We start from the raw sequence: 27,665 nt of genomic DNA on the forward strand, positions 1-27,665 counted from the left end.
TAATTTTTCTTTGAAAATAGAACTGATTTTAAAATAAAAATAAAAACAACTCAAGCTTTTTCTTCACATTTTTAGAAATGAAAGAAATTCTTTTCCAACTGACTAATCCGAGATAATAGAATTCGCTTTCATATTCGATTCTCAGAGCCTAGAAAGTAAATAATTTTTCTTTTTAAACTTTTAAAAAGTTTTTAATCCCCTTTTAAATGGCCATATTGTCCACGTTGAACAAAACAGAATCTGGCAATGTTTTAGAATTAAAGGCAGCCGTTGCCAATCGAGTTCCTTGAACTACTACTGTGGGAGCAAGCTATGCTCCTTTGAGTTTGATTAATATAATATTTATATAATTTTTTACACTTAATACACTGTATTTTTACTGTAATGCTGATAAAACGCTATTATTTCTATATGATTTCAAATTTTAATCGTCTGCCGCATCACGTTAAATTGCATATCTGCCAATGTCTTCTCTTTAAATGAGAGGTATCCAGATGGTTTTACTCAAATCTAACATTAATAACAATATATTATTTGGGTTGATTGTTGTTTGTAATCATTATTGAATGTATAAAATACTACTTGGTACTCTCTAGTTGTTTTTAAAGCAAGTTAAAGCTGTAATAGTAGGTGTTTTAGATAAATACTATGGACTGTGAGACGCTGGGGACCTTTAAATGCTCTGTTTATCACTTATTTCTCGGAAATGTTTTGGTATTTTTATGCTATAAAATTCAATTGAAAACGCTAAATTATCTTTTCTGTTTGTTGCATACGTGTGTAAAAATCTTATTAATGTCTTTAAATTTATATTTTAGGACTAGTACGTAATATGAAGCATTTATATGGAGTATAAACCAATCTGATTGTGAATGCTGAAACATTAAGGTATGTGTACAGCGACGCTAAGTTACTCTATTACAATTAAGATTCATTATTTTAGTGGTATGGTTTTGTAACATTAAATGATCTGCTTTTTAAATGTTTGTTTGTTATATTGTATACGTCATTGTGTGTCACCGTAAAACAATGGTATTTTGTAGGTATTGTTTGTTTTTTGATTCGATGTTTGGACGGCGTTTTATTCATCAATTTCAAATTTCAAGCGTTTGTTTATATCATTTTTAACGTGCCATCATTTGAATTTTTAGTGCAATTAACTTTTTATCTTTTAATTTTTAACTTGTTTTGACATTTAAATGATTGTTAATAATTAATATTAGCTTTCTCAAACAGATATTTTTGAAAACTTTTGTAACGCACACGATAATTTTTATTCTTCTTGATTTACTACTTTTTTAGTTTAATATTTATCATGTACTTCATGTTAATCTAAATTAACAAAGAAAATACTTAGCAATGTTTTTAATTTGTAGTGTTCTATAAAATGTCATATTTCTCTCAATTTTTCCCTTCCCCTCACCTTTTCCTTTTTTTTAATCTGTTGAATTTTAAAATCAAGAAGATCATTGGTAAATATTTATTTTAGGGTGATGATGTTTATACATTATCATTTAAAGTTGCAGTAACATTTTTTAAATCATTGCTGCAATGCTTTCAAGTTTATTTGCTTATATACATGCGATTCATGTAATTATGATCCTCTATGATCCTTCCTCTATGATTCAAATGAGTGATTCAAATTGTATAAACTGGATATTTTATAATGTTATGAATATTGTATAATCAGTTAAGGATTGCGGAGCTAGACTCCTGTGAAGTTTGACTGAATCACCTGAAATTTTCCTGACTTCACCCACATCTTAATAATCTAACAATAATAAACAACGTAATCAAGCTCAAATTAGCAAACAGATTGCAGACATGTGTTTCAGTGCTTCAAGGAGCCCCTTTTTCAATGCAACAAGGTGTGAGCTGTAGGATAAACCCTGAATCAGGTGTCTGCAATCTGTTAGCTAATTTGTGCTTGTTCCTGTGGTTTACTATTGTTACTTTGTTGCACAAAGGTATTTATTCATTTCATATTCACCCACATCTTTTACCATCCTTTCCTTGCTTATTGTTTACTTTGTTATGTTTGTGATCCCTAGGGCCTGATTACTGAATAGACCAACTAGGCCTGGCTTAGGACCCCAGATTTTTAGTTAATCCCAAAATAACTGAAATTACTTCAATAGTTTCATTCTGGTCATTCAGAAAAAGAATAGTAACATTTTTTCTTCTACATTATTTGTTGCCATTTCTTTTCACTTACTAAATTGCAGGATGCTCTTAACCATAACAAATATTGTGAATGAGTGGTTTGAGCACCAACACCACCAGGGGTGCCCACCGGAAAGGATTATGGCGCAAGTTAAGGGCCATCAAATTTTTTGAGGGGGAGGGGATGGTTTTTTTTTTCCAGAAGGGTTTTTTTTCCAGAACATGAAATTTTTGAATTTTGGAATGAAAAAATATTTAAACTCATTCAACAAGAAATAGATCCATTAATAATACTTTTTTCATGTACTCTTCAGGGCTGTCGCCAAGGGGGAGGGGGTGCTACCTCCCCCCCCCCCCCAAGGTTTTTCAGAAGTGGGGCTGTCAGTTTCATTTTAGCGATGCAACTAATGAAGAAAAAGGGAAACCCTTTGTTGTTTTAAAAAATTACTATAGTAATTATAAATGAACAATTGAAACAATAGTGACAAAAGTATTTTTTCTGTAAAATTTGAATAGAAAATGAAATTTTAAAATACAATTTAGGAACATCCATGATTTTCTTTCATTAAGAGTATCTAAGTAAGTGCCTCGGAAATGTGCGCTTTAAACATTTTTATTAAAGCATAAAAAAGTATTCAGTACAGTACACTCTTCACTAGGCTGCAGAGTGGGTATGTCTTTCTAGTTGGAAACTATGGGCTTGGCTCAAATTAAAGTATTGTGCATAGAATAAAATTAGCGTAATGGGAGGGAGGACCGGCGACAAAACTAATATGGTGCACTCCTTGTTTCTTGGCGGCCCTGGTTGTACAAAACCATGCTTCATGAATCTTCAGTTTAAAAAAAAAACATAAATAAATAAATAGGACAGCTTCATTAGAGCAGCTCATAGGATAGGGGTCGCCCAAACACTCCCATTTGTTTTTTGCTTTTTTTTTTTTTTTTTTTGATGAAAAGTATTGTCCTGAAAATCATTGCTAAATGGAGCAAAATATATGGGTCGCCGAAATAAATTTGAAATAGAGAGAAAAAAAAAACAGTTAAATGCAAAGAGAGATTCGAAGTATTGTAATGAAGACTCACACCAAAAATTCTAAATGTTTGAATGTAAAAATAGTAAGTAAATCCAAGCTTGATCAAGAGATACAGATGGCATATTTAAAATAAAATGAAGTGGAATAGAGACCTAATGCAGAAAATTATCTCATCCGTTCAAAATGGTAAAATCCTTTTTCTAAGGCCGCAAACTCTTATATTGCAAGAAAATAAAATATTGGGTGCAAAATTGAAAATTTTACCATGGAAAATCCAAGCAAATAATCCTGTTTGGCAAAGGAAAATTGGAAGAAAATATTACCACAATATGTTTATCAATAATTAAAATTTACAATAAAGATAGGATGGACGTAGCCGAACTGAAGAGTGGGGAACTCCAAACCCTTCTTTTTACATCCCCAAAGCTGGCCTGGAAGTAAGTTTTCCAAACTTAAGTTTCGAAAAAATCCCCGGTAAAACGTTCTCAAACCCCATTCCTTACCCTAACGTCATTAAAGATGGCTTACACCTGAGCATTTAGGACTGCATTTTCGAAAAACCATGAGAGTGCTCCCAACGTAACCTCCGAGAAACGCCCTCTCAATTAATCATTCATCATTATTCAAGGTCGAATAAATTTCGTCTTTTGGACTTTTATTTAAAAAAAACTCCCTGAGGTGTCCAGAATGAAATGAGCGAAAGGAGGGTTCAATCAAACCAAGCACTGCAACTAGAGGTCTATTGTACTAGTCCCCAAACAGAAGTCTTAAAACAGAACAAAAGCTGAAGCAAAATTCAACAAACACCTAATAGGAATGTTATGAATCAGCTACAGTTCAAGCAAATGATGACCATGGTGTTCAAACCTATAGGCAAGAAATATTTCAAAATCACACATGATGTGAGAAAGTTTCCTCAAGAAAGAGGCAACCCCAGAAAGTTGGATCCTCATTGACACCCATTAAAACAACCTGCCGCTTTAAGGTGCAGTGACCAATAAAAAGACTAAAAGCCTTCCTAATACTATTTTTATTAAGAAGCCTTTTGCATTTTTGGCATGTGATCCTCAGAAAGAATCAGGACTGCACTTAGAATGACCAGCTGAATACATTCAATGTCATTGTGAGATAACTTCTCCGAAGGGAAGGTTTCTCTCACAACAGTCATCATAAACATACTCCCTGCTTGAGCATAGAACTGTGTGTGACCTGTCCTTGCTCTTAAAAGTTGCAACAGTTTGTGCAGGGGAAGGAGTTGAAACCTCCAACCAAAGATATTTGGTTTTTCCGACCTTCTGGGGAAAGACCGGCCCAGTTGCTTTCGCCTCCTGTACCAGCCTTCCCCTCTCACCTTCACCTGTTACTGTAAAATATTACAAAGAGTAATGAAAACACTCAGATAACTTTTAGTTATGACTTTTAGAGTATACAAAGAAAAAACTATTTTGAAATGGCAGAAGTGTTTTTTTTTTTTGGTTATCCCAATGTACTTCAGAAATAGTTGGGCTTTCTAAATTATTCTTGGTAGACCTAAGAGTGCAGAAGCGACTGAGCCATTGTTGGCTCATTGTTGCAGTGCTAACCCAGGACATTCCCCAACTCTCCCCATGCATTCCCGCTGGCTGCTGCCACGGTTGGCCAGCAGTTCCGCAACCGTCTGTGCTACAAGGGTTAACAAGGTTAAATCACATTATTTTGCAGAGAACAGCTGACAGGTGTTTCGGGGTTACAAAAAAAAAAAACCTTTTTTAATACAGAAAGGTGAGTTTATGGATGAAAAACGAGGTAGAACAGCAAACAACTTCAAAAGTAAAAAATAGCACTCTATTAACCAAACTAAGAGAAACCTATGAAGAACCAATGGGAATGTAAACACAATTCAAAAGCTTTTTCAACGGTACAAATCATATGTAAAAAGGAATTAGATTGGCAGAAAGATAAAGCTAAAGCAACAAAGACCAATTTCAAAGTGTGAACTGCTGATAAAAGAAAAAACAAAAGACAGATTTTTAACTTCTTTTGTTTGTGCAATGTAGTCGGCATTTTGTTCCTTTTTTCTACTAATTAACTTTTCTAGAGCTTTTTTTTTTCTGTTTTAAAGTTTTGTGTTCTGTTTGTTTTCCTATGTTTTTCCCTTCAGTCTACCTTTTTATTTCTTCTTTTTTCAGCGGTTCACAGTTGTGAAAATTGCCTTTTTTGCTTTGGCTTTGCCTTTATGCAAATCAAGTTCTTTTGTGGATATGATTTGTACCTGTGAAACCAGCTTTGAACACAGTTTGCATTCTTATTGGTTCTTAACGGGTTTATAATTTTTTCTTCCCTTGTTTGGTTAAAAATGAATTATGCTTAATTGATTAATTTGGATGAAAAATAAAGGACACAATTATAAAAATGGAAGCCAAACTGCAGAAAAATACAGAATAGCTGTAAGACTGCTAATTAAGTTGGAACTAAACCTCAAATTATGGAAAGGTTCCCAAAAATCAAAATCCAAGGAATCAGAGCATTTTTAAATATTTTTGTGAGTTAAAATCAAAAGGATGATTTGAATCTCAGCAATGTTAGACAATACTAAATTTTTTTGGTTGTTGTTTTTTGTCATAATTTTGATGCTCCTCCAAGCAAAATTTAAAGCATGCATAGTTTGTCCTATATAGGAAAGACTACTATTACAGTTAATTTTATGAACTCCGGAGCAATGAAGAGGACAAACAGAATGTTTCAGAGAAGAGAACACAGTTCATTAATAGGAGTGAACACCCTCTGGAATTAGAAATGCTTAAAAGTCTTAGCAACCTGATGGCTCACCGAAAGAAAGATGGCAAAACAACCAAATTTTTGTTATGAGAGCTCTGCGGACATAAGTATGGGGTTTTTAAAAATGCGTTTATACGTAACGCAACAATGGGGTCTAGCACCCCTGGCGAACTAAAGAAAATGTGCCCCCCTGCCCCGGGTCACACACATGGGAAGTCACTAGAGGTCATTGTGACCTCCAAAAAGAATTTTTTTGAACATTTTGATTAATTGATTCAACAAATAAGAGGCTGCATTGTAAATTTTTTTCTTATTTTCTTTTTTAGAATTGTTTTCAATGATGCCCAATGTTCCTTCTCAGTAGGTGTTATGTATGTGTATCAGGTTTGGAGTCAATTACAAGGGAATGTAATCGATTATGATTATGAGCACAAAAAAAGGGGATTACATGATTACAATTATAATCCTCTGACAAAACGTAATTACGATTACAGCAACGATGCACCTGCTGTATTCGCCACATCGGCAGTTTATAAGCATTTTTTGCTCGTAAGTGCCACGGCGCCAAATGCGGTAAAAATTTTGGAATCCTTGTGTACATTGGGCTATTAAGGGACCTAAGGAGGCAGATGGGGAACTTGCTCCAAGTGGCATCTCTCTTCTTCACTCTTGCTACTAAATTTGTTGCACTTGTTTTTGCCCACTCCTTCAGCAGAGCATTTCCAAGAAGCAGCGAATTGCTAGTTTTTCCTTTGTTCTCAGAAATATGGGTATCCTATTAATTTCTTGACTTGACAGACTAAGAAGAGAAAGGTCCCACCAATGTATGATCTGCAGTGGAGATATAATACCCAAAATTATGTGAGCTTACGAATGCAAAGATATCGGCTAAAAGAAGCTTAGTTTTAAAATTTTGAAATTTAACATAGGTCTTTGCATACATAGGCTCATATAATGTCATGAAAATTAGTTCCTTGTAACCTCAAAGCATATACCTGCAATTATTTGCAATTTTGTGCTTTATAACGTTGTTTTAGATAACGAACTTTTACAAAATGAAGAAATTTCTTGTGAGTAAAAATGTTTCTTTTTCTTTCTAATCCGACCCCCCTCCTTCCCCATTTTTTTTAAAAACATGTTAGACAATTATTAGCTTGCAGATACTTTTGAGTTGCATGTGCAGATACTTTATATTTTTATCTGACTCTGACGATCACTATAATCATTTCTAAAAATCTGTGCATTCATTTGCTTATGAGTTCATTCGAAAATTTTCTGTGATTAATTATGTAAAAAAGCCAAGTTTTTTTTAAAAAAAATTGTTTTTTAATGGTTTAATATGCTCTAAACATTAGAGTAATTTATAAAATGCTTATCCAATGCCCAGTTTTGTCAAATATGTTATCCCAACTGCAAAAAGTATTACTTTAAAGCTGTATCTTTAATAGAAAAAAATCCCTAGGGATTCTAATGATATGAAAACACGAAAAAAAACATCATCGAGAAAAAGCAATTTTGAAGTTTTTCTTTTGCATAAGAACATATAAGGAGCATGGCTTAAAACCACTCATAACTTTTTAAATATTTGAACTAAAGCATTGAAACTTTTACCCTGTGTTCAGAATAGTTTTTTGTTTTGGAAATAAGCAATAAAAATTTGTTTGATCGTTTCATCATTTTTGAGGTACTATAACCCCTTAAGAGTTCAAGTTAGAAAACTTCTGGTGGTGAACCCCCGAACCTCTTCAACCCCTAACATTCTCTAGGCCAAAGATAGTAATGTTTCAGTTTTGAAGCATGAACGTCGGAGCTCTTATGAACCACTTCTCCCATTATTCTCAACATTTCAACATTATTCTCAAGTTCATCTAAAATGCATTTTTAAGACTACAAACTTGAAAATTTTGTAGGGAAGAAAAGAAGCCTTAAATGGAATTCTAAGAGAAGGAAAAACAGAGACTAAATATTTTGCAAGTTTATAAGATTCTTTAGTCTTTCCAATTCCAAGTGGTGTTTGCTCCTTTTAATGAACTTTCTTTTGTTTCTCTTAAAGATTATGCTTATCCTCTTATGTGTTGTGAAATTTATAAAATTAATTGCAGCTTTCCTATAAATACAAACTAGGTTTGGTTTGAAATTTTGCTTGAAAGAGCATCAACATTATGTGAAAAGGCATCCATTAAATAAATCTGGCATTGCTCTTGCAGTATTTGAATCATTCTTTCGACTTTAATTCTTATGAAACTACAAAATAACCCGTCATTGTATGACGGGCTATTTGCCTTTTTGTCGCAGTGATTGGCCTTAAAATTTGTAATGTTCAAATAAATATGTGCCTCAAAGTCTGACTAATATAAATCATATTTCCACTACTTTTCAGGAATGAATAAAAACATTTATTTACTGCATAGGAAGATTGATACTCATGCTCTTATAGCGCTGGTAAATAAATATCAACTTTTTTAAGCAAAATTATGTTATGACCTAATACAGAATAGGAATACATTCATAAAACCGTAAAATAAGCAACTTATCAAACATTGAAATTTTCTAAGGATTTCTTTTTCGAAATTATTATCTTCTACAAGAGGTTAATTTTTTTTTGGCAAATTCTGTCCATGGACACCTTGGCTTTGCCTTGCTAACCATCTTGATTTCTTTTCCTTCGTCATCCATTATCTTTCGAGATAGGATTTTGTTGGTACTCATTAGAAAATATTGTAAAATGTTAACTGTTTCATGTCTAAGAAGCAAATTATGAATGAAATCAGAGTGAAATGTATGACCACTACCTTTTTAAACCAAATTATAGACTTTAGCTGCTCCAACAAGGAAAAAATACCCTCTCACGTGCACTGTCGCAAGTTTCATTGTTGGTGACATCAGAGCAATAATCGATCAGTGATTTTGTCTGTTATATATATACTAGAAAGTTGCCGTCAAGGTATGACAGATGAAAATTGCTTCTACTCTTCTACATTTGAACGAAGCAATTGCCTGTTTGGTGATATTTTGATAGTTGAAATTTTAACCCTAACTCCAGTGATGAACCCTAAACTCCAGTGGATAGCATTAATTTTCCACCACTTTTTTGATTCTTCATTCCTTTAAAATGACTGTGCTACCAGGTAAAACAGCTAAGTTACTGGATCGAGTTCAGCCTTGTCGAAGTAAAGCCTTTCCCTGCATGTTAAACATTACTAAAACATATTAGCAAATTATCATGCCCTGGCGCGAGTTTCATTGTTGAGGATTAGGATTGTCCAAAAATGCCCCAATTCTTCAGATCTTGATTTTCAAGGATCTTTCCATATTTTGAGGAATAGTTTTAATTTAATTAAGGATCTTGAAGCTATTTCATATTTTCCTGCAATGTGGCTTTCATTCATATAATTTTGTCCTTTTTTTCTGCCTCATTAATTCTTGCATAAGAAATTTTCTTTAGTTTTTGTGCAGTTAGCATTTTTGATTTTTTCTATTTGTCTTTACTGTTCTTTCTCGAATGCTTGTGTTTTTTCTTTCATTCTGCCTTTTTTTCTTCTTACCTCAATGGTTCACAGTTATAGAAATTTTCTTTTTCATTTTTACAGAATCGGCTTCACTTTATGTCAAGCTAATTCTTTCTTGTGTAGGTTTTGTACATGTGAGAAAGCTTTTGAACATCTTGTTTGAATTATCACTGGCTCTTTATTGTTCAGTTTTTTCATTGGGGTTCTGTTAATTCCACGTTTTTACTTTTGAAGCTATTTGCTGTTCTACCGCATTGTTTTTGTCGGATGTCTTTTCATCCATTAGCTCTCTTCTTGTATTGAAAAAGGAATTCCTTATCCTTGTATCCCCAAATCAGAAGTCTGTAATTCTCAGAAAATGTTTGCAACTTCAAGTTGTTATCTTTTCTTTTAACTTTTTTGCACAAAGGTTTTTCTTATCTGACAATAAAGCTTTTTAAACACAATTTTTATTTCTTATTTTATTTATTTATTTATTTATTTATTTTTTGTTTATTTATTTTTTTTTTGAGGATGTTATGGGAGGGAAATAGAGATTTAGGAGCTCTCCCTCCCAAAAACACATTTGTGCAGCATTAAAAGGGGGGCATTCAACATTAAATGTCCTTTCATCTATAAGATCACCTCTTTTGCGTTGAAAAAGAGGTTCGTTATGACCCAGAAACACATGCTCAGTTTTTTTGCAAATTGAGATTTAACTTTCTGTTTATATTATTTATTGTTTCGAACTCCTTTTATTTAAAAAGGGTTTGTTTAAACATTTATAACTTCAACTAACATAATGAACCCCAATTTTCAGTGATAAAGTTATAGTATATCAGTGAAAGTAATACAATTACAAATATAAGGACCGGCAACAGGCTCTGGGTCCAACTAGGCTGGTTGCAGCCAGTTAATTAGTCCTCAATGAAGATCAATGTCCCACTTAAAGCTGTCTATCCCGTTGCTCATTATAAATTTTTCGGGTAAGCTGTTCCAAGTGCTTAAGACCCTCTTACTAAAGTAATAGTTTTTCCTAATTTCCATGTTAGGCCTGATATTTAAATAGCTTGCAACAATGACATCTCATCCTGCTTTCTGTGCAAAAATTTAACCTATTAACATCTTTCATTTTAAGAAATTTAAGCAACTAAATCATGTCTCCTCTGACTCCTTTGCTCCAGGCTATACATATTAAAAAAGTCTAGCGTCTTAATTTAAAGCTGAAAATCTCTTTATTAGCCTGCTAGCCTTTCTTTGAACTCCTTCCAATTAAGAAATATCGCTCTTGAAATAAAGAGACCAAAACTGAACATACTATAAATGAGGTCTTACCAGACTTCTATACAAATGCAAAAGTTGTTTGAAATAGATACAGTCTGATTCTGATTTAACAAACCTCTATTTAACGAGTTCCGTGATTTAGCTAATTTTCTTTTTTCCCGACTATAAGGCAGGCAAACCCCTATTTTCTGAATAATAAACCCCAAAATAACGAATTATTTTAACAGCTGAAAAAAAACTTTTTTCGTTAATTTGAGGTAGGAAATATTGGATTGTTTTCCAAATGTTACATCCATATTATCTGAAGCAGAAAAATACTTTTTTTGGAATCTGTTGTTTTTAATGGGGGAGGGGGAGGGGGCAAACAATGAATATTGATTCTGATGCAAAAAGCGATATAGTGAAACTCCCATTAAAATCTTATTTTTTCATGCTCATTCAAATACTTTAGATAGCCAGGAAACAAAAAACATATCTCATGCAGCAGGCTGCAAAAGACACAGTATTTTCTTCTCAGCAAAGTCAAAAGAGAACTATTTCGAGTCAAGTTTCAAGGAGATTGTCAAACATCTATTACTCAGTACTTTAAAACTTCAAATTACCAATCGTGTAACCAATAAGTCATGAAATGCTGAATAAAAAGTGTACACTTTCTAATCATTGATATTTTTGAGCAGTTGCTTATTAGGGGTTTTAGGTAAGGTAAGTGCGTTTTTTTTGTTTTTTTAATTCAGCACTCTGATATTACGAATAATCCTGATTTAGCACATAAAAGTTTTGGTCTCAGTGAATTCGTAAAACCGGGGCCCGACTTTATATTGATGAACTCAAGCATTCTATGGCAAGCAATATTGCAGTCTCCAATAACTATGAGAGTGTTTTAACACATTTGTTGCTCTGAAACAGTAAAAAGATCCAAGGAGTCAGGGGGGAAATTAAAATGAATTTTAGTATGAGTGTCCATCAAGCGCTTTTATTGCTTGCTCACCACGGCACTTTTCCCATTTCAGTTATGATTCTTAAATGTAGGCTTGACAGATTTCAGAACCGTTCGATTGGGACACCAGAATACTCATCCCTCATTCCTTCCCCTCTAGTGTAAAGAGTATTCAAAAGGGTACACAACTCTGGTTGGTGTTTAGAATGTTTTAGAGGGTAGTTCCTTTTGAATGCTATTAATAAATGGTTACTTATTATGAGCCTAAACCAGGGTTAATAAATAATACATGATGCAAGCAGACATATTTTAACATTTATTTCCGTCATGTGTGAATAAAAATTTTGAATGAGGAATAAAAAATTGAACAATATTTACATGTTCTTTGCATCGGCTAGGACTTTTTTAGAAAGTATTTTTAGTTTTTAATATTGCTGTAAAAATCCTCACAGGTTATTCCGATATTAATTTTACTGCTCAATGTCATAAATCTGTACTTCAGAGCCAGACTAACTTAAGTTACATAATTGCTACTTTATCAGAGACAGGAAAAACATTTGTCTGGTCCATGCAAAGGCTAGGAATCATGATCTTTTAACACTGTTAAATATATATATATATATATATATATATATATTTTTTTTTTTTTTTTTTTTTTTTTTTCAAATTATGTTTACATGGCTCGATGTGGACTAGGATCCTACATACAATGCACTAATAAACAGAAAATCACAATTTTTGAACTTACGTCAGTCTGTCTCAGAGGTTAATCCTTCACAGTTAATTATTTTTAGACTTTCGTGATCATCTGTAATCAAATTTATATTCAAATTTATCTTTTACTGGGGCATGAAGTAAACAGACTGGGTCACCGGGACTGTTCCAGTCAAACCGGGATTTCTGGCAAGCCTACGTAAATGCATGTTTTCAATGTAACTGATAGTTTGAATTTTTATAGGATTTCAAGATGTTGGTGGAAGTCGGAAGTAGGCATCATTCCCGTTACACTCCATCAACTGGAATGACTGCTAAGGAACTTTGCGAAAATGATGATTTAGCCACTACTCTGGTTTTAGATCCTTACCTTGGTTTTACAGCACATAAAATGAATATATGGTAATTAATTTTAGTTTGAAACTAAAGAGGTAGCACTTTCTTTAATAGAACCTTTTTTTATCTTTTTCAAATATCTAGTTATCTATAATATCCAAACTTGCCATACATTTTAGTAATTTTTCACAGTTTGACCCTTTCTGTTCGCAAATTTAAACAATTTTTAGTCAATGTGTAGTTCAAATCTAATCACAGAAGCTTAGTTATCTCTCCAACAATGATCTTTGAACCTTTCACAGTGATTTGAGTCTCTAAAGTTGGGGAAAATATAATGAGTTGGGCTTTAACAGCTTCATTACAAAGACTAAATAACTCCCTTACTGTTATTTGTAATTTTACAACTTTAAATTGTCAACTAAACTAAAATTGAACTCAATGGCACAACAACCCATGAAGGCAAGGCCTACTGTGCCCACCTCAGTTTTTGTGACCGAAGGCTCTGGAGAGTAGGGCAGATGTTCAAGTTAGGTGGTCAACCGAACACAGAACCCCCAGGGTATAGTTCCCAAACACGCTTGGTACTCATTTTATCGACCCACTGAAGATATGAAAGGCTGGATTGACTGTACCCAACCTAGGCCAGTGGTGTCGAAGTGCTACCAGTGATCCCCTGGGCTTCACTTTCAATTAGTAAACAACCAATATAATTTAACTTTTGTTCTTAGCAAAAATCAAGCACTAAAAGCATAAAATTTAGCATACAAACCTATTTTTTACTTGGTTTATGCATTGTAAAAGTTGAGTTTTGGATAAACTAATTTTTAAAAGTTTTTTTTTCTTTGTGTGTGTGTGTTTTCTATTTTTTATGTACTGTTTCCATATATCTCAGGATCCTGTTGAAAAGATTTTGTTAAGGCCCATTATTAAGTCTAATAATGGAGCTCTTAAGCTACCTAACCCCTTGCTCACTAAAGCTTCTGCCAGTAAGTTGCTCGAAGTGCCAACCACCGTACTGAAGTAGTGATTTTCCCTAATTTCCAGATTATCCTAAGATTTAAAGATTTTAAAACACTGTACTCTTGACCTGCTTTAAATGACAAATTCTTATCTATCAACATCTTTCATTTTGATAAAGTTAAACAACTGAATCTTGTCCTCTCTGACTCTCCTTTGCTTGTCTATGCATATTAGCCACATTCACAAGGTACTTTTAAACTCAAATATCCCACTCCTGCTTGGAAAAAAAAAGCAGTTGTGAATTTACCTGTTCACACGTAAAAAGCAGTGAGGTCTTGTAAACTGGTTTTACCTATGCTTGAAACAAGATTGCAAACTGTATCTGGAAAACCAGTTGGAAGCAGAAGTAAGCAAATCCATATTTTACCAGTGAAAACCCAAAATGTGGTGATAAGTGGGTTCTAAGCACATCAGAAGAGCTTCATGTGATCACGTCTATTAAACTTTTTAAGTCTGGCTTCATTTTCCAAATCTGAAAGTCCCGTTGCTAGCCTAGTAGCCCTCCTTTGAACACTTTCTAATGAAGAGATATATTTCTTGAAATTGACAGACAAAAACTGAACAGTGTGTACCAAATGAGGTCTTATTGGTTTCTTGCTATAAGGTGTGGAATTCAGTTAAAGATTGCATCCTTTGTGAGAATCCATTTCAGAAATCTTTATCTCATTTGAAAAAAGTTAAAACTGATTTCTGTGATCTACATGAAAGTGGATCATTGTAGAGATTCATATGTCTTTTTTTTTTTTTTTTGAAGTGCTCACAGCTTAATTTTCAGTACATTTGTTTTGCTTACAGTTTTACGTCTTTTGTTGTGGACAAAGGGAAGCTTCATCAAGGCATAATGAATTTCATAAAACATCAGAATTATGACAAGGCTTACAAAGTTTTAACTGCTTGGGACTGGTTTCCTAGATACATGCACTCCAAAACTCCTCATCAGCAAAGTACTTTTCGGGAACATGTAAGTTATCTTCAATTATGTTAAATCTAAGTTACCATGTTTCATTTTGTATTATATGCCTCATCAAAATTAAAGGAAACTTTAAAAGGAGTAGAAATAGCTAAATAAGACTCACATATCAATTCTGAGTTTATTTAAACAAAGATAAAACTGCTTGAGACTGGTTTCCTAGATTCATGCACTCCATCCTCATCAGCAAAGTACTTTTCAGGAACATGTAAGTTATCTTAAATTATGTTAAATCTAAGTTACCATGTTTCATTTTGTATTATAAGCCTCATCCAATTTAAAGGAAACTTTAAAAGGAGTAGAAATCGCTAAATAAGACTCGCATATCAATTCTGAGAATATTTGAACAAAGATGAGAAATATTTGGAAAATTAGTGGTTAGTTCTGATACATTCATTTTTTCTAAATTAATTGAGAAAAGAACTGAATACCAATGCTGGCTCAAGTTTAAAACTGCAGGGTGATCATAAAGTGTTTGGCCAAATTTTGGCTTTGGTTAGAGAGGACAAATATGAATGAATTCACAGTATGAAGCATGTTTCTAATGTGCCAGGAAATGTGTAGTGTGAAGATTGGAAGTGCATTAGTGCTGTTGAAACAAGGCATTTTTTGTCAAATAATGCATGTCATAAGGACTAGAGATTTTATGTTCTTTTAATTTTAGTACCATATAAATCATTTTTCAGTTAACTTAACTTGCCTTATAATTAATGTCCATGTTTTTTGGGATTTATCTATATGTTTGCTCAGTAAAATAATTTTTGAGTGTAGTGTTAATGCAAAAATTATGCTACTTAATATTGTTCATTATCATTTAAAAATATATGTTTAACACTTTGAAAAGTAATTTCAATGTTTTTTTAAAAAAAAAATTAATGCTTAAAATGTGTTTTTGCTTGTTCTGTGGCTTGCTAGCTGTATCTGCAAAGTCAATTAGATACTAATAATTATATTCAGATTTTATTTTAAATTTAATTAAAAAAGGGAAATATTTTCTTAAACTTACTTTGCTACAGAATGATATTGTTTTCCAATGGACATACACATTTCGTTCTGAAAAATTTATTATTTACCTGTGAGAGAGACTGGTTTATACAATACAAATACAAATACAAAAGTTACGACCAGCAACAGGCTCTGGGCCCAGCTAGACTGGTCCTAATCAATTTACAATCCCCAGTGAAGATCAATGGCCCTTTTAAAACTATCTACTCCCTTGCTCATTACCACCTCTTCCGGTAAACTGTTCCAAGGTTCCACTACCCTGCTAAAATAATTTTTCCTAACATCCATGTTAGCCTGAGATTTAAATAGCTTAAAACAATGACCCCTTGTCCTGTTTTCAGTGCTAAACTTCAGCTCCCTAACATCTTTCATTTTAATCAATTTAAACAACTGAATCATGTCCCCTCGGTCTCTTCTTTGCTCAAGACTGTACATTTTTAGCCTTCTAAGCCTGGAATCATAGTCTAAGTGAGAAAGTCCATTTATTAGCCTTGTAGCTCGCCTTTGAACTCTTTCCAATACATTAATGTCTTTCTTAAGATAAGGAGACCAAAACTGAACAGCATACTCCAAGTGAAGTCTTACCAAACTTCTATATAAGGGCAGGAGAACTTCTTTAGATTTGTTTGAAATAGATCTATTGATAAACCCAAGCATGTTATTGGCCTTGTTACTAGCAATGCTGCACTGTTGGCTAAACTTTAAATCTTGACTTATTAAGACTCCCAGATCAGTAACTTTGTCTGCCTGACTAATGACTGAACCTTGCAAATAATAACTTGTACACTTATTTCCATGCCCTAAATGTAGCACTTCACATTTCCCAACATTAACAGCCATACCCCATTTATCAGCCCACTCCGTAATATGATCTAGATCCTCTTGCAGCTGATTTGCTTGTTCTTCATTTTCTACAGTCCCCATAACTTTGACATCATCAGCAAAACAATTCATGTTCCCAGAAATATTTTTGTGAATATCGTTCATAAAAACAATAAACAAAACAGGCCCTAATACTGATCCTTGAGGAACCCCGCTTAAAACCTCACTCCAATTAGAGTAATTTCCCCTTACAACTACCCTTTGTTTCCTTCCGGTCAGCCAGTTTTTTACCCAAATGAAAGTTTTCCCTCCTATTCCTATATCAGCTAATTTGCTAAGTAGAGCAACATGCGGTACCTTATCGAAAGCTTTTTGAAAATCAATGTAAACAACGTCTACAGGCTTCTTATTGTCCAAAGCCATGGTAACTTTGTCATAGAAATGTAATAAATTAGTTGCGCAAGATTTACCTTTCCTGAAACCATACTGAAAACTAGTCAATACATTATTAGTCTCTAGAAAATTTACTATCTTAATTTTTATCAATGTTTCAAAAATTTTGCAAACCACCGAAGTTAGACTCACAGGTCTATAATTTCCCGCACTCCCTTTAGACCCTTTCTTGAAGAGCGGTGTAATGTTAGCCAGCTTCCTGTCCTCTGGCACTGTCCCCGAGTTATAAGAAGCATTGAAAATATTTACGATTACATCTGCTAATTCCTCTGCACATTCAACTAAAATTTTTGGATAAATATTATCAGGTCCCGGAGCTTTAGTCTCTTTAATTTTTTTCAAATGAAGTAAAACGTCAATGAACTGCATTTTTTTAGATCAGATTTAGAAAATTCCATTATATTGATGTTAGAGTGAAAAAAAAAATACATATATATATATATATATATATATATATATATATATATTCCATATTTTCAAGATTTTAGTATTTTTTTTACAATGTTATACCATACTACATAATAATGAACAATTTTTTACTACTTGTTTTCCGATTTTCATACTTAAATTCAGGCTGGTTAATCAGAAGTCTACTGTACTTACAAAGGGTGATCGGTTGAAAACCAATTTATTACTTAGTTACGATGTAACAATGATTCTATACATTAACCTTTCATATGCCACTTTTCTTTACCAATAATATCATTCTTATCTTCACCTCCTTAAAATTTTGATAATTTTATTATAGATTTTTCGGTATCTTAGAGTTTTTGATAAACATTCTGGTTTCAAAGTCTGTGTTTGTGAAAGATATTCTTTAGAAGGAAATGTTGGAGCTAAAGTTTGTGCTACCAAAAAATGGTGAGTTTTCAATTTTCTGAATTTGATACAAAACAAGATAGGTATTTTTCCTAGTGTTTGATTCCAATTAATGTTATTGGTTGTTTCCCAATGTTTTTTGTGAAAAAGAGTCATTAAATTTCATTAAATTTAATTTTAAATGCTATAAATTTACATAAAAATCGATTTTAATCCAAGTTTTTTTTTCTCTTTATGTCTCCATTGAATGCCAGAGAATTAGATTTCTATCTCTAAACCATTCCACATATACCTTTATTACTTTTTTTTCTACCTTTTATTTCTTTAGGTTATTAAAATTTTGAATTATGTAAAGAGCTGTAATTATGTTTTGATATTTTTATGTGTCAAATGCTTTAATGTGTTACTATCTTTTCAAACATTTTCACTCAATTCTATAAATCTACTCTGGATTCATCATAGGTAAATTTTAAAGCAATGTTTAAATGTATCATTTACTCAATAATATCATTTACATTTTATGATTTTTATTCTGCTTGAATACGATAAAGAAATGGGGGGGGGGGGGATTATGTTCTGTTACCAGCACTTAATATAAAAAGTAACTATTTTTGTGGAAGATATTTTTCATTTATTAGGAAAGAGGGTTAAACTCAAAAGGTAAGAAAGAAAAAGAAACTAAATAAGGTGGATTCAAATGATGTATTCTATTTTCAATACATATACAGACGTCCCTCGTGTAGCACAGTTGGTTGATTTTCAAAACGATAGTTTGGTGTCCTGACTTTTTCCGTTCAATTTAATGTTGATAAAATTATTCTTTTGATATTGTATTGTTTTATATTAAGTTCATTGCATTCAGTGCCTTGTTTCATTAATTTTAAATTAATAAGCCTTTTCTATTACTTTAGTTACCTAGTAATGGAAATTTCCTTGTCCTGATTGGAAAGTTCACATAAACTTTATCTTTTTTGTATGGATTCAAGCAGCTTTTTTGTTTATTTATTTTTTTGCATTATTTTTTAATGAAGAAACATTTGTTAGTTAAACACAGCTAAAATTGATTTCAATGCAGTTTGTGTCCTTAAGCGCAACTCATGAGTGTTACCCCAGGGAATTGATATTTTTTATGTGCAAAATGCTTCTTTATCGCAGTTAGCAACAGTGTTAGGGAAGCCATATTTGTTTCTTCTTAGAATGTGTAAGTCTAAAACTGAATAAATTTATTCCTTATTTGTATATGGAAATGTACAATTCAATGTGAAGAGTATTTTTACCATATCTCATGAGTGTTACCCATTTATTTTCAACTATTTTTTTAAGTATAGAAATATATAATTAGGCAGTAATGTTTTTTTTCTCTTTTTTTTTGGAAATGAGAGAACTAATTAAATTTTCAAAAACACACTCCGATTAAATTTATTTCAGCAATGAATTCTTCTTTTAATCTCAAGAGTGTTACTTGGAACAGGTAACATTCATGAGAAGAGAGTAACACTCATGATAAAAGAGACCAAAATAATGAGTAGATCCATTGTTTAAGATTTTGTATTATCTTTAACTCATAACTTTATCAAAGAGAGATATTTTTTCGTATTTATATAATAAAATTCACATTTATTAAAAATGAGGAGTGACCACTTACACAAAGCTAATGTTTGCGCAAATGATATTCATGTGCATTGTTTAGAAGAAAAGGTGTTCAAATAACTCCATTTGAAGGAATTACAGCCAAAACTGCAATAACCTTTTTCATGAGTTCACTCTCATGATCGTTACTATGTCTCAAAGTTACTATGTCATAACTAGTCATGTTACTAAGTCTCTCAAGAGTGTTACAATGGCTAAAATTCAATATTTGTATTAAACTTTTCTTTAATCTTTAAAGATTGGTTTCAATGTTGAAATTTTTTAGCTACTCTTGGTAATTGCAATGGAAACATTCAATGTTTAATTTAACGTGTTTTTATCGTAAACTTTACCGTTTATTTAGGAAAAAACTAACACTCGTGTTAAAAACAGCTATCCAAATACCTTAAATTTCTCAAAGAAATATTTAGAAAATTTTGACTTATTACAAAGTATTTAAGGTAATCAGGATTTTTTAGATTATTTGTTTTTAGCAAAGAAATCACAGAATGGTTTATAAAGGTAACACTCATGAGAAAAACGGTGACTTGCCAAGACAATTTTTTTAATTTCTAAAATATAAGAAAAAAAACTCACAAATAACCACCTAGTTAGAAAGCTGGAAATTGTAAGGAATTTATACCTAGGAAAGTTTTAATGTTTAGAACAACAAAAATTTTCAAATTGTGTCGAACCTAATGTGTCAATGCATTTGAAAATCACCCGGTTAATTCATTCTGTGTTGCATTGAAAGTGTGTTGTACGAGACTTTTAAAAAAATAATTTTTTAACTTATTTTGTACACTAATTAATCATGTACATACAAAAAAATCATGTCAATATGTATTGTGTTGTATCAAAACCATGTTTCGTGTTATATCGAATCCGTGTTATACGGAACTTAGAAATAATGTAAATCCAGGGATGTGTACCATGTTATATTAAAACCAAGTTTCATAAAAACAAAGTTAAAAACTTATTAGAGTTATAATCGAACATTAACGGAATGTATTAAACAAAAATGAAATTCCACCTTTTTTAAACATAACTTTCGTGTTATAATAAAAGCCAAGAAGTATTAAATTCAAGTTTCATACCATGAAATATTGAAACCGTGTTATAATAATCTCAAATTTGGTACTGTGTAATGTCAAAATATGTGTTGCACAAGTACCGTGTTATACAAGGGATGCCTGTATTTGCACTAGAAATTTCCTTTGAAGTAAAATAGACCAACAGAAGTCTCAGAGGGCATTTAAGTCTCAGGGCATACCAAAAAGAGCAACTTTTCCCTGAAAAAACTGAAATCACTTTGAAATGTATTTGCTAAAAAAAATTCTTCCCGGTTTCTGAACTCTTAGTTCTTTCTTGTGAAGTTGAGGGATAAGTAATTGAAATGTTTGTTTCCATACGATGCAGTAACTTTTAATTTTTACATTTAACTACTGCATAGCCTATTATTATGTGCAATGAAATTTTGATTTTCCCTGAATAGGTATAAAAATGATAAAATGCTGTATCTCGTTGGCTGCATAGCAGAATTGTCTGAAAAAGAAGAAGCAGAGTTATTGGAGCCTGGGAAAAATGACTTCAGTGTAATGTATTCATGTCGTAAAAATTGCGCTCAGCTTTGGCTTGGCCCCGCTGCCTTCATAAATCATGACTGTCGCCCAAATTGCAAAGTATGTATAGAAAAATTACTTTTCTAAATTATTTCACTTTAGGTTTATGTTATCATTTTGTAGCAAGCTCTTGAATATTCTTAAAAATAACAAATAAGTGTATAGGAATAACAATTAAACTATTTGTGCTATAAGTTACACACAATAACCAGGGCTAAGGACTATAGTATTAAGCACTTTTCTTGCATCTTGATATTGTAATAATGTAGTGCTTTAACTAAAAATACATATATGAAGAAAAGTCAATTTCATCTATAAATTGCACAACTAAATGACTTGTGTTGCTTAGTTTTTCTTCTTGCTGTGAAATTACAAAGAAAAGTGATGTGATATTGGAAATAAAAATGCCACACTTGAACTTACTGAACAGACTGAAGTTGTGTGAAAAAGTAGAGAGGTGCTTTAGAGGTGCAAGCTAGAGATGAGACGGGCTCAGCCCGGGCCTGAAGCAGGCTCGGGCTCTAGAACCGAAAATAGGCTTTGGGCTCAGGCAGGCTCGGACTCAAGCAAAAATATTCAATAGTCAATCTCCAAACAAATTCAAAGCAAATATTCATTTCCCTACTGTAAGAAAATGAAAGGAACATTTAAATCAGTTCAATCAATGTGAAAATTTAACCCCTCCCCCCCCCCAAAAAAAATTACCACTTATTTGTTGTGTTTTTTGCGATTACTATTGCAATATGTCATAGAGTATGATGGATAGAGCTACCCAGTCAGCTATTAGTAGACTTGCAAGTGGTCATATCGAGAGCCTTTCTTTTGATAAGGTGCAAAAATTATATTTGATGTGTCCCAAATGCAACTCATAACAGGCCTCCCCCGAACATCTGTTGAACTGTGCTGGCCTTACCAGGGAGGACATTTATTCTAGTCCTCTTCTGGTGTTCGACTTTTTGAAGGTTTTTGGACTTGTGGACCTGGTCTAGCCTAGTGGCTAGAACAGGAGGAATAAGACAACAACAACAAATACAGTAATGCATTTGAAATGGAGCATTTTGAGAAAATTTAGAAACTTCTGAGAAGAACATTTGACATAACATTTTTCGTTAGCAGAGATATCATGTCAGACCTACCTCTATGTGTCAGACTGTAGAGAGCTCGGTTTTTTATACAAGAAAGTTTCCTTTGGGCTCGAGCGGGCTCGGATTTTGGTCCGACACAATATCGGGCGGGCTCAATTACAAATTTTCAGGCTCGTGCGGACCCGGGCTGTCAAAAATGAGCCCAAACTCATCTCTAGTGCAAGCACTTAGTTTTGCATGCAGTTTCTTAAGGGGTTAATTGCATCCATGTGTCTTATACTTTATAATATTTATGTACAGTAAACTCCCAGTTATCGTCGGAATAGAAAGATGCAATGCGGTAACTGGGGATAACCAAATTCACGGATAATCCGCAAATTAGGTAAAAATGATGCTAATGTATGCAAATAGTACTTAAAAAGATCAATAAGTATCATAAGATTTAAGGTATAGTTAAAACAATTACAGTGTCTGAAAGCTAGATAAGGATCGCTCATTATTCACACATATGCGAGCAAATTATGCCAAAAGTAACTGAAACAGATCAATCTAGGTTTTACCGAACACGCAAAAGGAGAGGGAAGAGGATTTTTTTAAAACTGGTCTGGTCACTTGTTTACGCAGGTAAGTAGTGCAGATACTAAAAGCAGTAAGTAGTGTTGATTTGAAAAGCAGGTTTCAGTGACCTTAAATGGTTTAGTGTCATTAGAAGGGAGTGGGAAGAAAGCAATAGGAATGTCCAAAAATTAATTTTGCACTTGCAAAGTTAAAAATGTGTGTATTTATATACATTTAGTTAATCACCACCAAAAAAAAAAAGGATTTGAAAGTGTGAAAGGCTGCAAATAATCTGTCCTGCGCATAAGCCGCTCTCGGAAATTTATTGTGGTGGGATTAGCATTGTATCCAGTAGTTTGTTTGTTTTTTCCCTTTGAATTTGCGAAAATAAAAAAAAAGTATTTTGAATTTCAATGTATGTAAATCTCAAATGAAATATTTGTTAGTTTTTAGTGGATACATGTAATAAAGGTTGATGTCAGTATAATTTTTATTATTTGTTCAATATTTCTTAGAAATCTCTAATTTGCATTTGAGACTGTTTGTTACTTATTTATTTATTTTTTGAACTGTATCTTGCAAATCTTGGAGTGTTTTGAAGTATTATGCATTTAAAGAAAACTTTTGTTTTCTTTATCAAGTTTGTAGCTACAGGTCGTGACAGTGCGTGTGTTGAAGTATTGAGAGATATTGATGCCGGGGAAGAAATTACATGCTTTTATGGCGAAGATTTTTTTGGAGACAATAATTGTTATTGTGAATGTGAAACTTGTGAAAGGTAATAGTATTAAGTTATAGTTTGCTTTTGTGTGTCTGTGTGTAAGGGGCAAATGTCTCTTTCTAAGGTAAAATGAGGTCTTAAAAATGTTTACCATAGACTAATATTATAAATAGTTTATTTATAATGTTTTCAAAATTTCAATTTAGCTATTTAAAGTCATTTTGTGGCACTTTTTGCCTTGTTTAGACTTGTCTTTGTAATCATAATTGCCACATTCAACAGACATGTATTTAAAACAAATGTAGGGGAATGTGTGGCAAAGTGAAATGGGGAAATATTTACCTTATTTTTGGGAATAATCGTCGCACCCGGTGTAAGCGCCGCATCGTAATACAGTAAAACCTGTAAAGTTGACCACCTTTGTAAGTTGACCACCTGTCTATCTTGACTGCTTTTGTCAGGAACGGAATTTATCCTATCTTATATAATGAAGGAAAACCTCTGTAACTTGACCACCTCTCTATCTTGACCACTAATGTACACCAAATTTGGTTTGGAGTATTGTAAAAAACCCTTTGTAAGTTGACCACTTGGTTTATTTTTTTAAACTTAATGCACCAAATGATTTTATTTTATATTATTATTTATTTTATAGCTTTCCAAGAATATTTTCCATGCCAGACCAGCATTTTACCAACTAAATAAAACAGCAGCATAACTAAACCTAAACCTCAACCACATATGAAAACTACTAAGAACCCTTTTATTCTCCAAACTTATTTTTCATTTGTGAATATTCATATGTGTTCTATTTGAGATAGCCAGCCTTGTACTCTCTGTTCAATGAAAACAGGTATCAGTAGAAAAGTACAAAGCATTTTTTTTCCAGTTGCAATATTTTGTTGCAACTCTGGAATTGTGCCAAAGAGTAAAGTTACTTGCATTGCAGTATTAGGGATTAAGAGATATGGCATTTTCATTTTCAACTGCCTTTTTAAACTATGAGAGTCCATCTTGTTGTTCTTTGTGCTCTAGTTTTACATAAAATGGCTTCAAAAAGAAAGTTAGTTGAACTTGAGATTGATAAAAAGTATGAAATATTAAAATTAATTGAAATGGGAAAAATCCAGAGAAAATTAGCTGACACATATGGAAATTCTAAAACTAGTGTCTAATAAGTGTGCCAAACTTCAATAAGGAATTATTTTGTTGAACAATAGATCATCATGGTTATAAATGAATATTAGAAAAAAATAAAGCGAAAATCTTTTTTTTTGAATAGCTATAAATTTTTAGAAACTATTAATATCAAATAAGTAACTTTTTAACACATTATACGTCATTCTGGGAAAATTATCTCTAAAAATATTTGAATAATATTTTAAAATTTTTGTTTCAAAGTAATGTTAAACAATAAAAATGAGTTGAACAGAAAGAGTAAGTGTCAATTAGTCAAAAAATGAATACTTGGTGCAAAAAACGAAAAAAAAAAAACATTTCCCCTTTCATAAGTTGACCACCTGTCTAAGTTGACCACCAAAGTACTGCACCGCAAGTTGTCAACTTACACAGGTTTCACTGTATATTCTCTTAGAAAAAAAATTTAATGTATGCGCTGCACCTTCCATAAGCACGCACCCAACGCTAAACATCTTAAAAGCTCAATCAGTAGTAAAGAAAGCTAAATTAAATAAAAAATATTTTTTTATTTCTCGTTAATATTTTTGATTAACAATAGTGAAATATTTTTTTAAATCCCCATTTTGCACTTTTCGCCTTCGGCATCCTTCAATTGGCCGTCACTTTCGATGGTTAATTTATCCGATTTCCAACGGCAAACGCATCTCTCATCAATGCCAAACTCTCTGACAGCAAGATGATTTCCAATGGCTTCTGCCTTTATTACCTTAAACTTAAAGGCTGCAGTATAACTTTTCAATCGCTTAGGAGCCATTTCAAAAGCAATTCTGAAAAAATTCTGTAAAAAAAGATAAGCCAAGAACGCACGAATGACAACAAAAAATGCAACGCCATAATGTGAGTTAATAATAAAATTAGAGCTAGGAGACAAGTTTCCAATTAGGTTGCTTGACCGAGTAACCCACTTTTGTCAGGGGGTTGGTAAATTCCCTTTACAAAACTGGACATTCATCCCCCTCCCTCACTAGTACTTTTGCTTCCTCCTCTCTCTGACCCCCTTCGCTCGAAGGCGATAAGGCTTGCTTGCCCATGTGGATCAGCGTTTCTCTCAGTAAAACACATGCAATTGCTGACTCACCTTTCCTCCCCCCTCTTTGCTTCACTTGTCGCCCAAGGTCGAAGGATTTCCCCACCCCTTCGCTCCGACGCCATAATCCCCACATAGATCAGCATTTCTTTCCTCAGTGAAACACGTAAAATCGCTGACTCACCATCCCTCCCTCCTCTTTGCTTTACTTGTGGCCCAAGATCGAACGATTTCGCAAAAGGAAAGGAAACGATGTGGTGCCATCAATTAGCAGCAATTTTCACTTTTTCTTTTTTTAATTTGACAAAAAAAGGAAGACACTGTATCCACCTCACCCTTTACATGCGCCGCACCGGCAATTTTTTTACTTTTTGTTGGGGAGAATTTCTAATCTAATAATATCTCCCCAATATTTCCTTTAATACTAGCAGAGTGAGTTCTGAAATAAGACTAACAAACTATTTCTAAATTGCATGATGTTTATTTAAACAATAATGTAAATAGTTAAAACACCCTGTCAATGATAAAAATAAATACTAAGAACATAATCTCTCCACATGCTATTTTTTGCACGAGATAACTAATACAGCAATTCAAACTGCATGACTATCGACTAAATACTTCGACAAAGAAACCCATTACGAAATAAGCTGACACCAGCTCATTTCAGCTCTTTTCAAGAAAGGGCGATCGGCACGAACAAGCAAGTTCGAATACCGATCCAGCAACCGCCTACAACGACGAGAGATAATCAAAGAGAGGGAACATAAGCCGCAAGCAGTTTAAATATCCCACATGGATCAGCATTTCTTTCCTCAGTGAAACACGTAAAATCGATGACTCACCATCCCTCCCTCCTGTTTGCTTTACTTGTTGCCCAAGATCGAACGATTTCGCAAAATGAAAGGAAACGATGTGGTGCCATCAATTAGCAACAATTTCAACTTTTTCTTTTTTAAATTTGACAAAAAAAAGAAGAAACTGTATCCGCCTCACCCTTTATATGCGCCTCATTAGCAATTTTTTTACTTTTTGTTGGGGAGAATTTCTAATCTAATAATATCTCTTCAATATTTCCTTTAATACTAGCAGAGTGAGTTCTGAAATCAGACTAACAAACTATTTCTAAATTGCATGACGTTTATTTAAGCAATAATGTAAATAGTTAAAACACTCTGTAAATGATAAAAATAAATACTAAGTACGTAATCTCTCCCAGGGCCGGATTTAGGGGAGGGCAGGCGGGGCAACTGCCCCGGGGCCTCCACAAAAAAGGGGCCCCCACAATAAAATTTTTACAAAATATCCTAACTTTCACGCGTCGAAAATATCGGATATATACATATATATCAAAATATTCGGATGTATATCAAAGTATCGGATATTTTCGAAAATATGATGATCTTTTTGAACCCTGATCAGGGGCCTCCACTCCTTCGTTGCCCCAGGGCCTTTACACTTCCAAATCCGGCCCTGATCTCTCCACATTCTATTTTTTGCACGAGATAACTAATACAGCAATGCAAACTGCATGACTATCGACTAAATACTTCAACGAAGAAACCCATTAGGAAAAAAGCTGACACCAACTCATTTCAGCTCTTTTCAAGAAAGGGCGATCGGCACAAACAAGCAAGTTCGAATACCGATCTAGCGACCACCTACAACGACGAGAGATAATCAAAAGAGGGAACATAAGCCGCGAGCAGTTTAAATATCCCCCAGGTCATTAGCATATCCGATTCAAGTGAACAGACACTCGTCACTGCTATTGTTAAGCACATGTGCTATCAGATTCCTTCTAGAAGCTTGCATGTGACGTCATCCACCAAGGAGTTCCCGCCAAAGGTGGGTGAAAGTGAAACCAAACATTTAGTCTATTTGACCAATGTGAATGAGTGCTGATAAGCGTCTTTTACCCCAGTCATGCAGAATGATTGGTAATACATTGTAAGTAACGAAAAACATTCTTTTACTATTGGTGTTGTGAGGTGATGAGATAGGATTATTTACTGTTGTTA

General features: G+C 33.1%; 1 protein-coding gene across 1 annotated transcript in view; it reads left to right on the forward strand.

Moving 5' to 3' along the window:
* Nucleotides 1-432: 432 nt before the first annotated feature.
* Nucleotides 433-27,665, forward strand: part of LOC129224476 (uncharacterized) — a 32,706-nt gene continuing 5,473 nt past the window's right edge. Inside the window, exons 1-7 of the mRNA XM_054858929.1 lie at nt 433-486; nt 819-888; nt 12,622-12,779; nt 14,529-14,694; nt 17,732-17,844; nt 20,927-21,113; nt 23,338-23,474. Coding sequence (XP_054714904.1) covers nt 12,631-12,779; nt 14,529-14,694; nt 17,732-17,844; nt 20,927-21,113; nt 23,338-23,474 — 752 coding nt within the window. The 5' untranslated portion in view covers nt 433-486; nt 819-888; nt 12,622-12,630. The remainder of the gene's footprint in view (nt 487-818; nt 889-12,621; nt 12,780-14,528; nt 14,695-17,731; nt 17,845-20,926; nt 21,114-23,337; nt 23,475-27,665) is intronic.

Source organism: Uloborus diversus, chromosome 6 (genome assembly GCF_026930045.1).
Source record: "Uloborus diversus isolate 005 chromosome 6, Udiv.v.3.1, whole genome shotgun sequence".
NCBI classification, from domain to species: Eukaryota; Metazoa; Arthropoda; class Arachnida; order Araneae; family Uloboridae; genus Uloborus; species Uloborus diversus.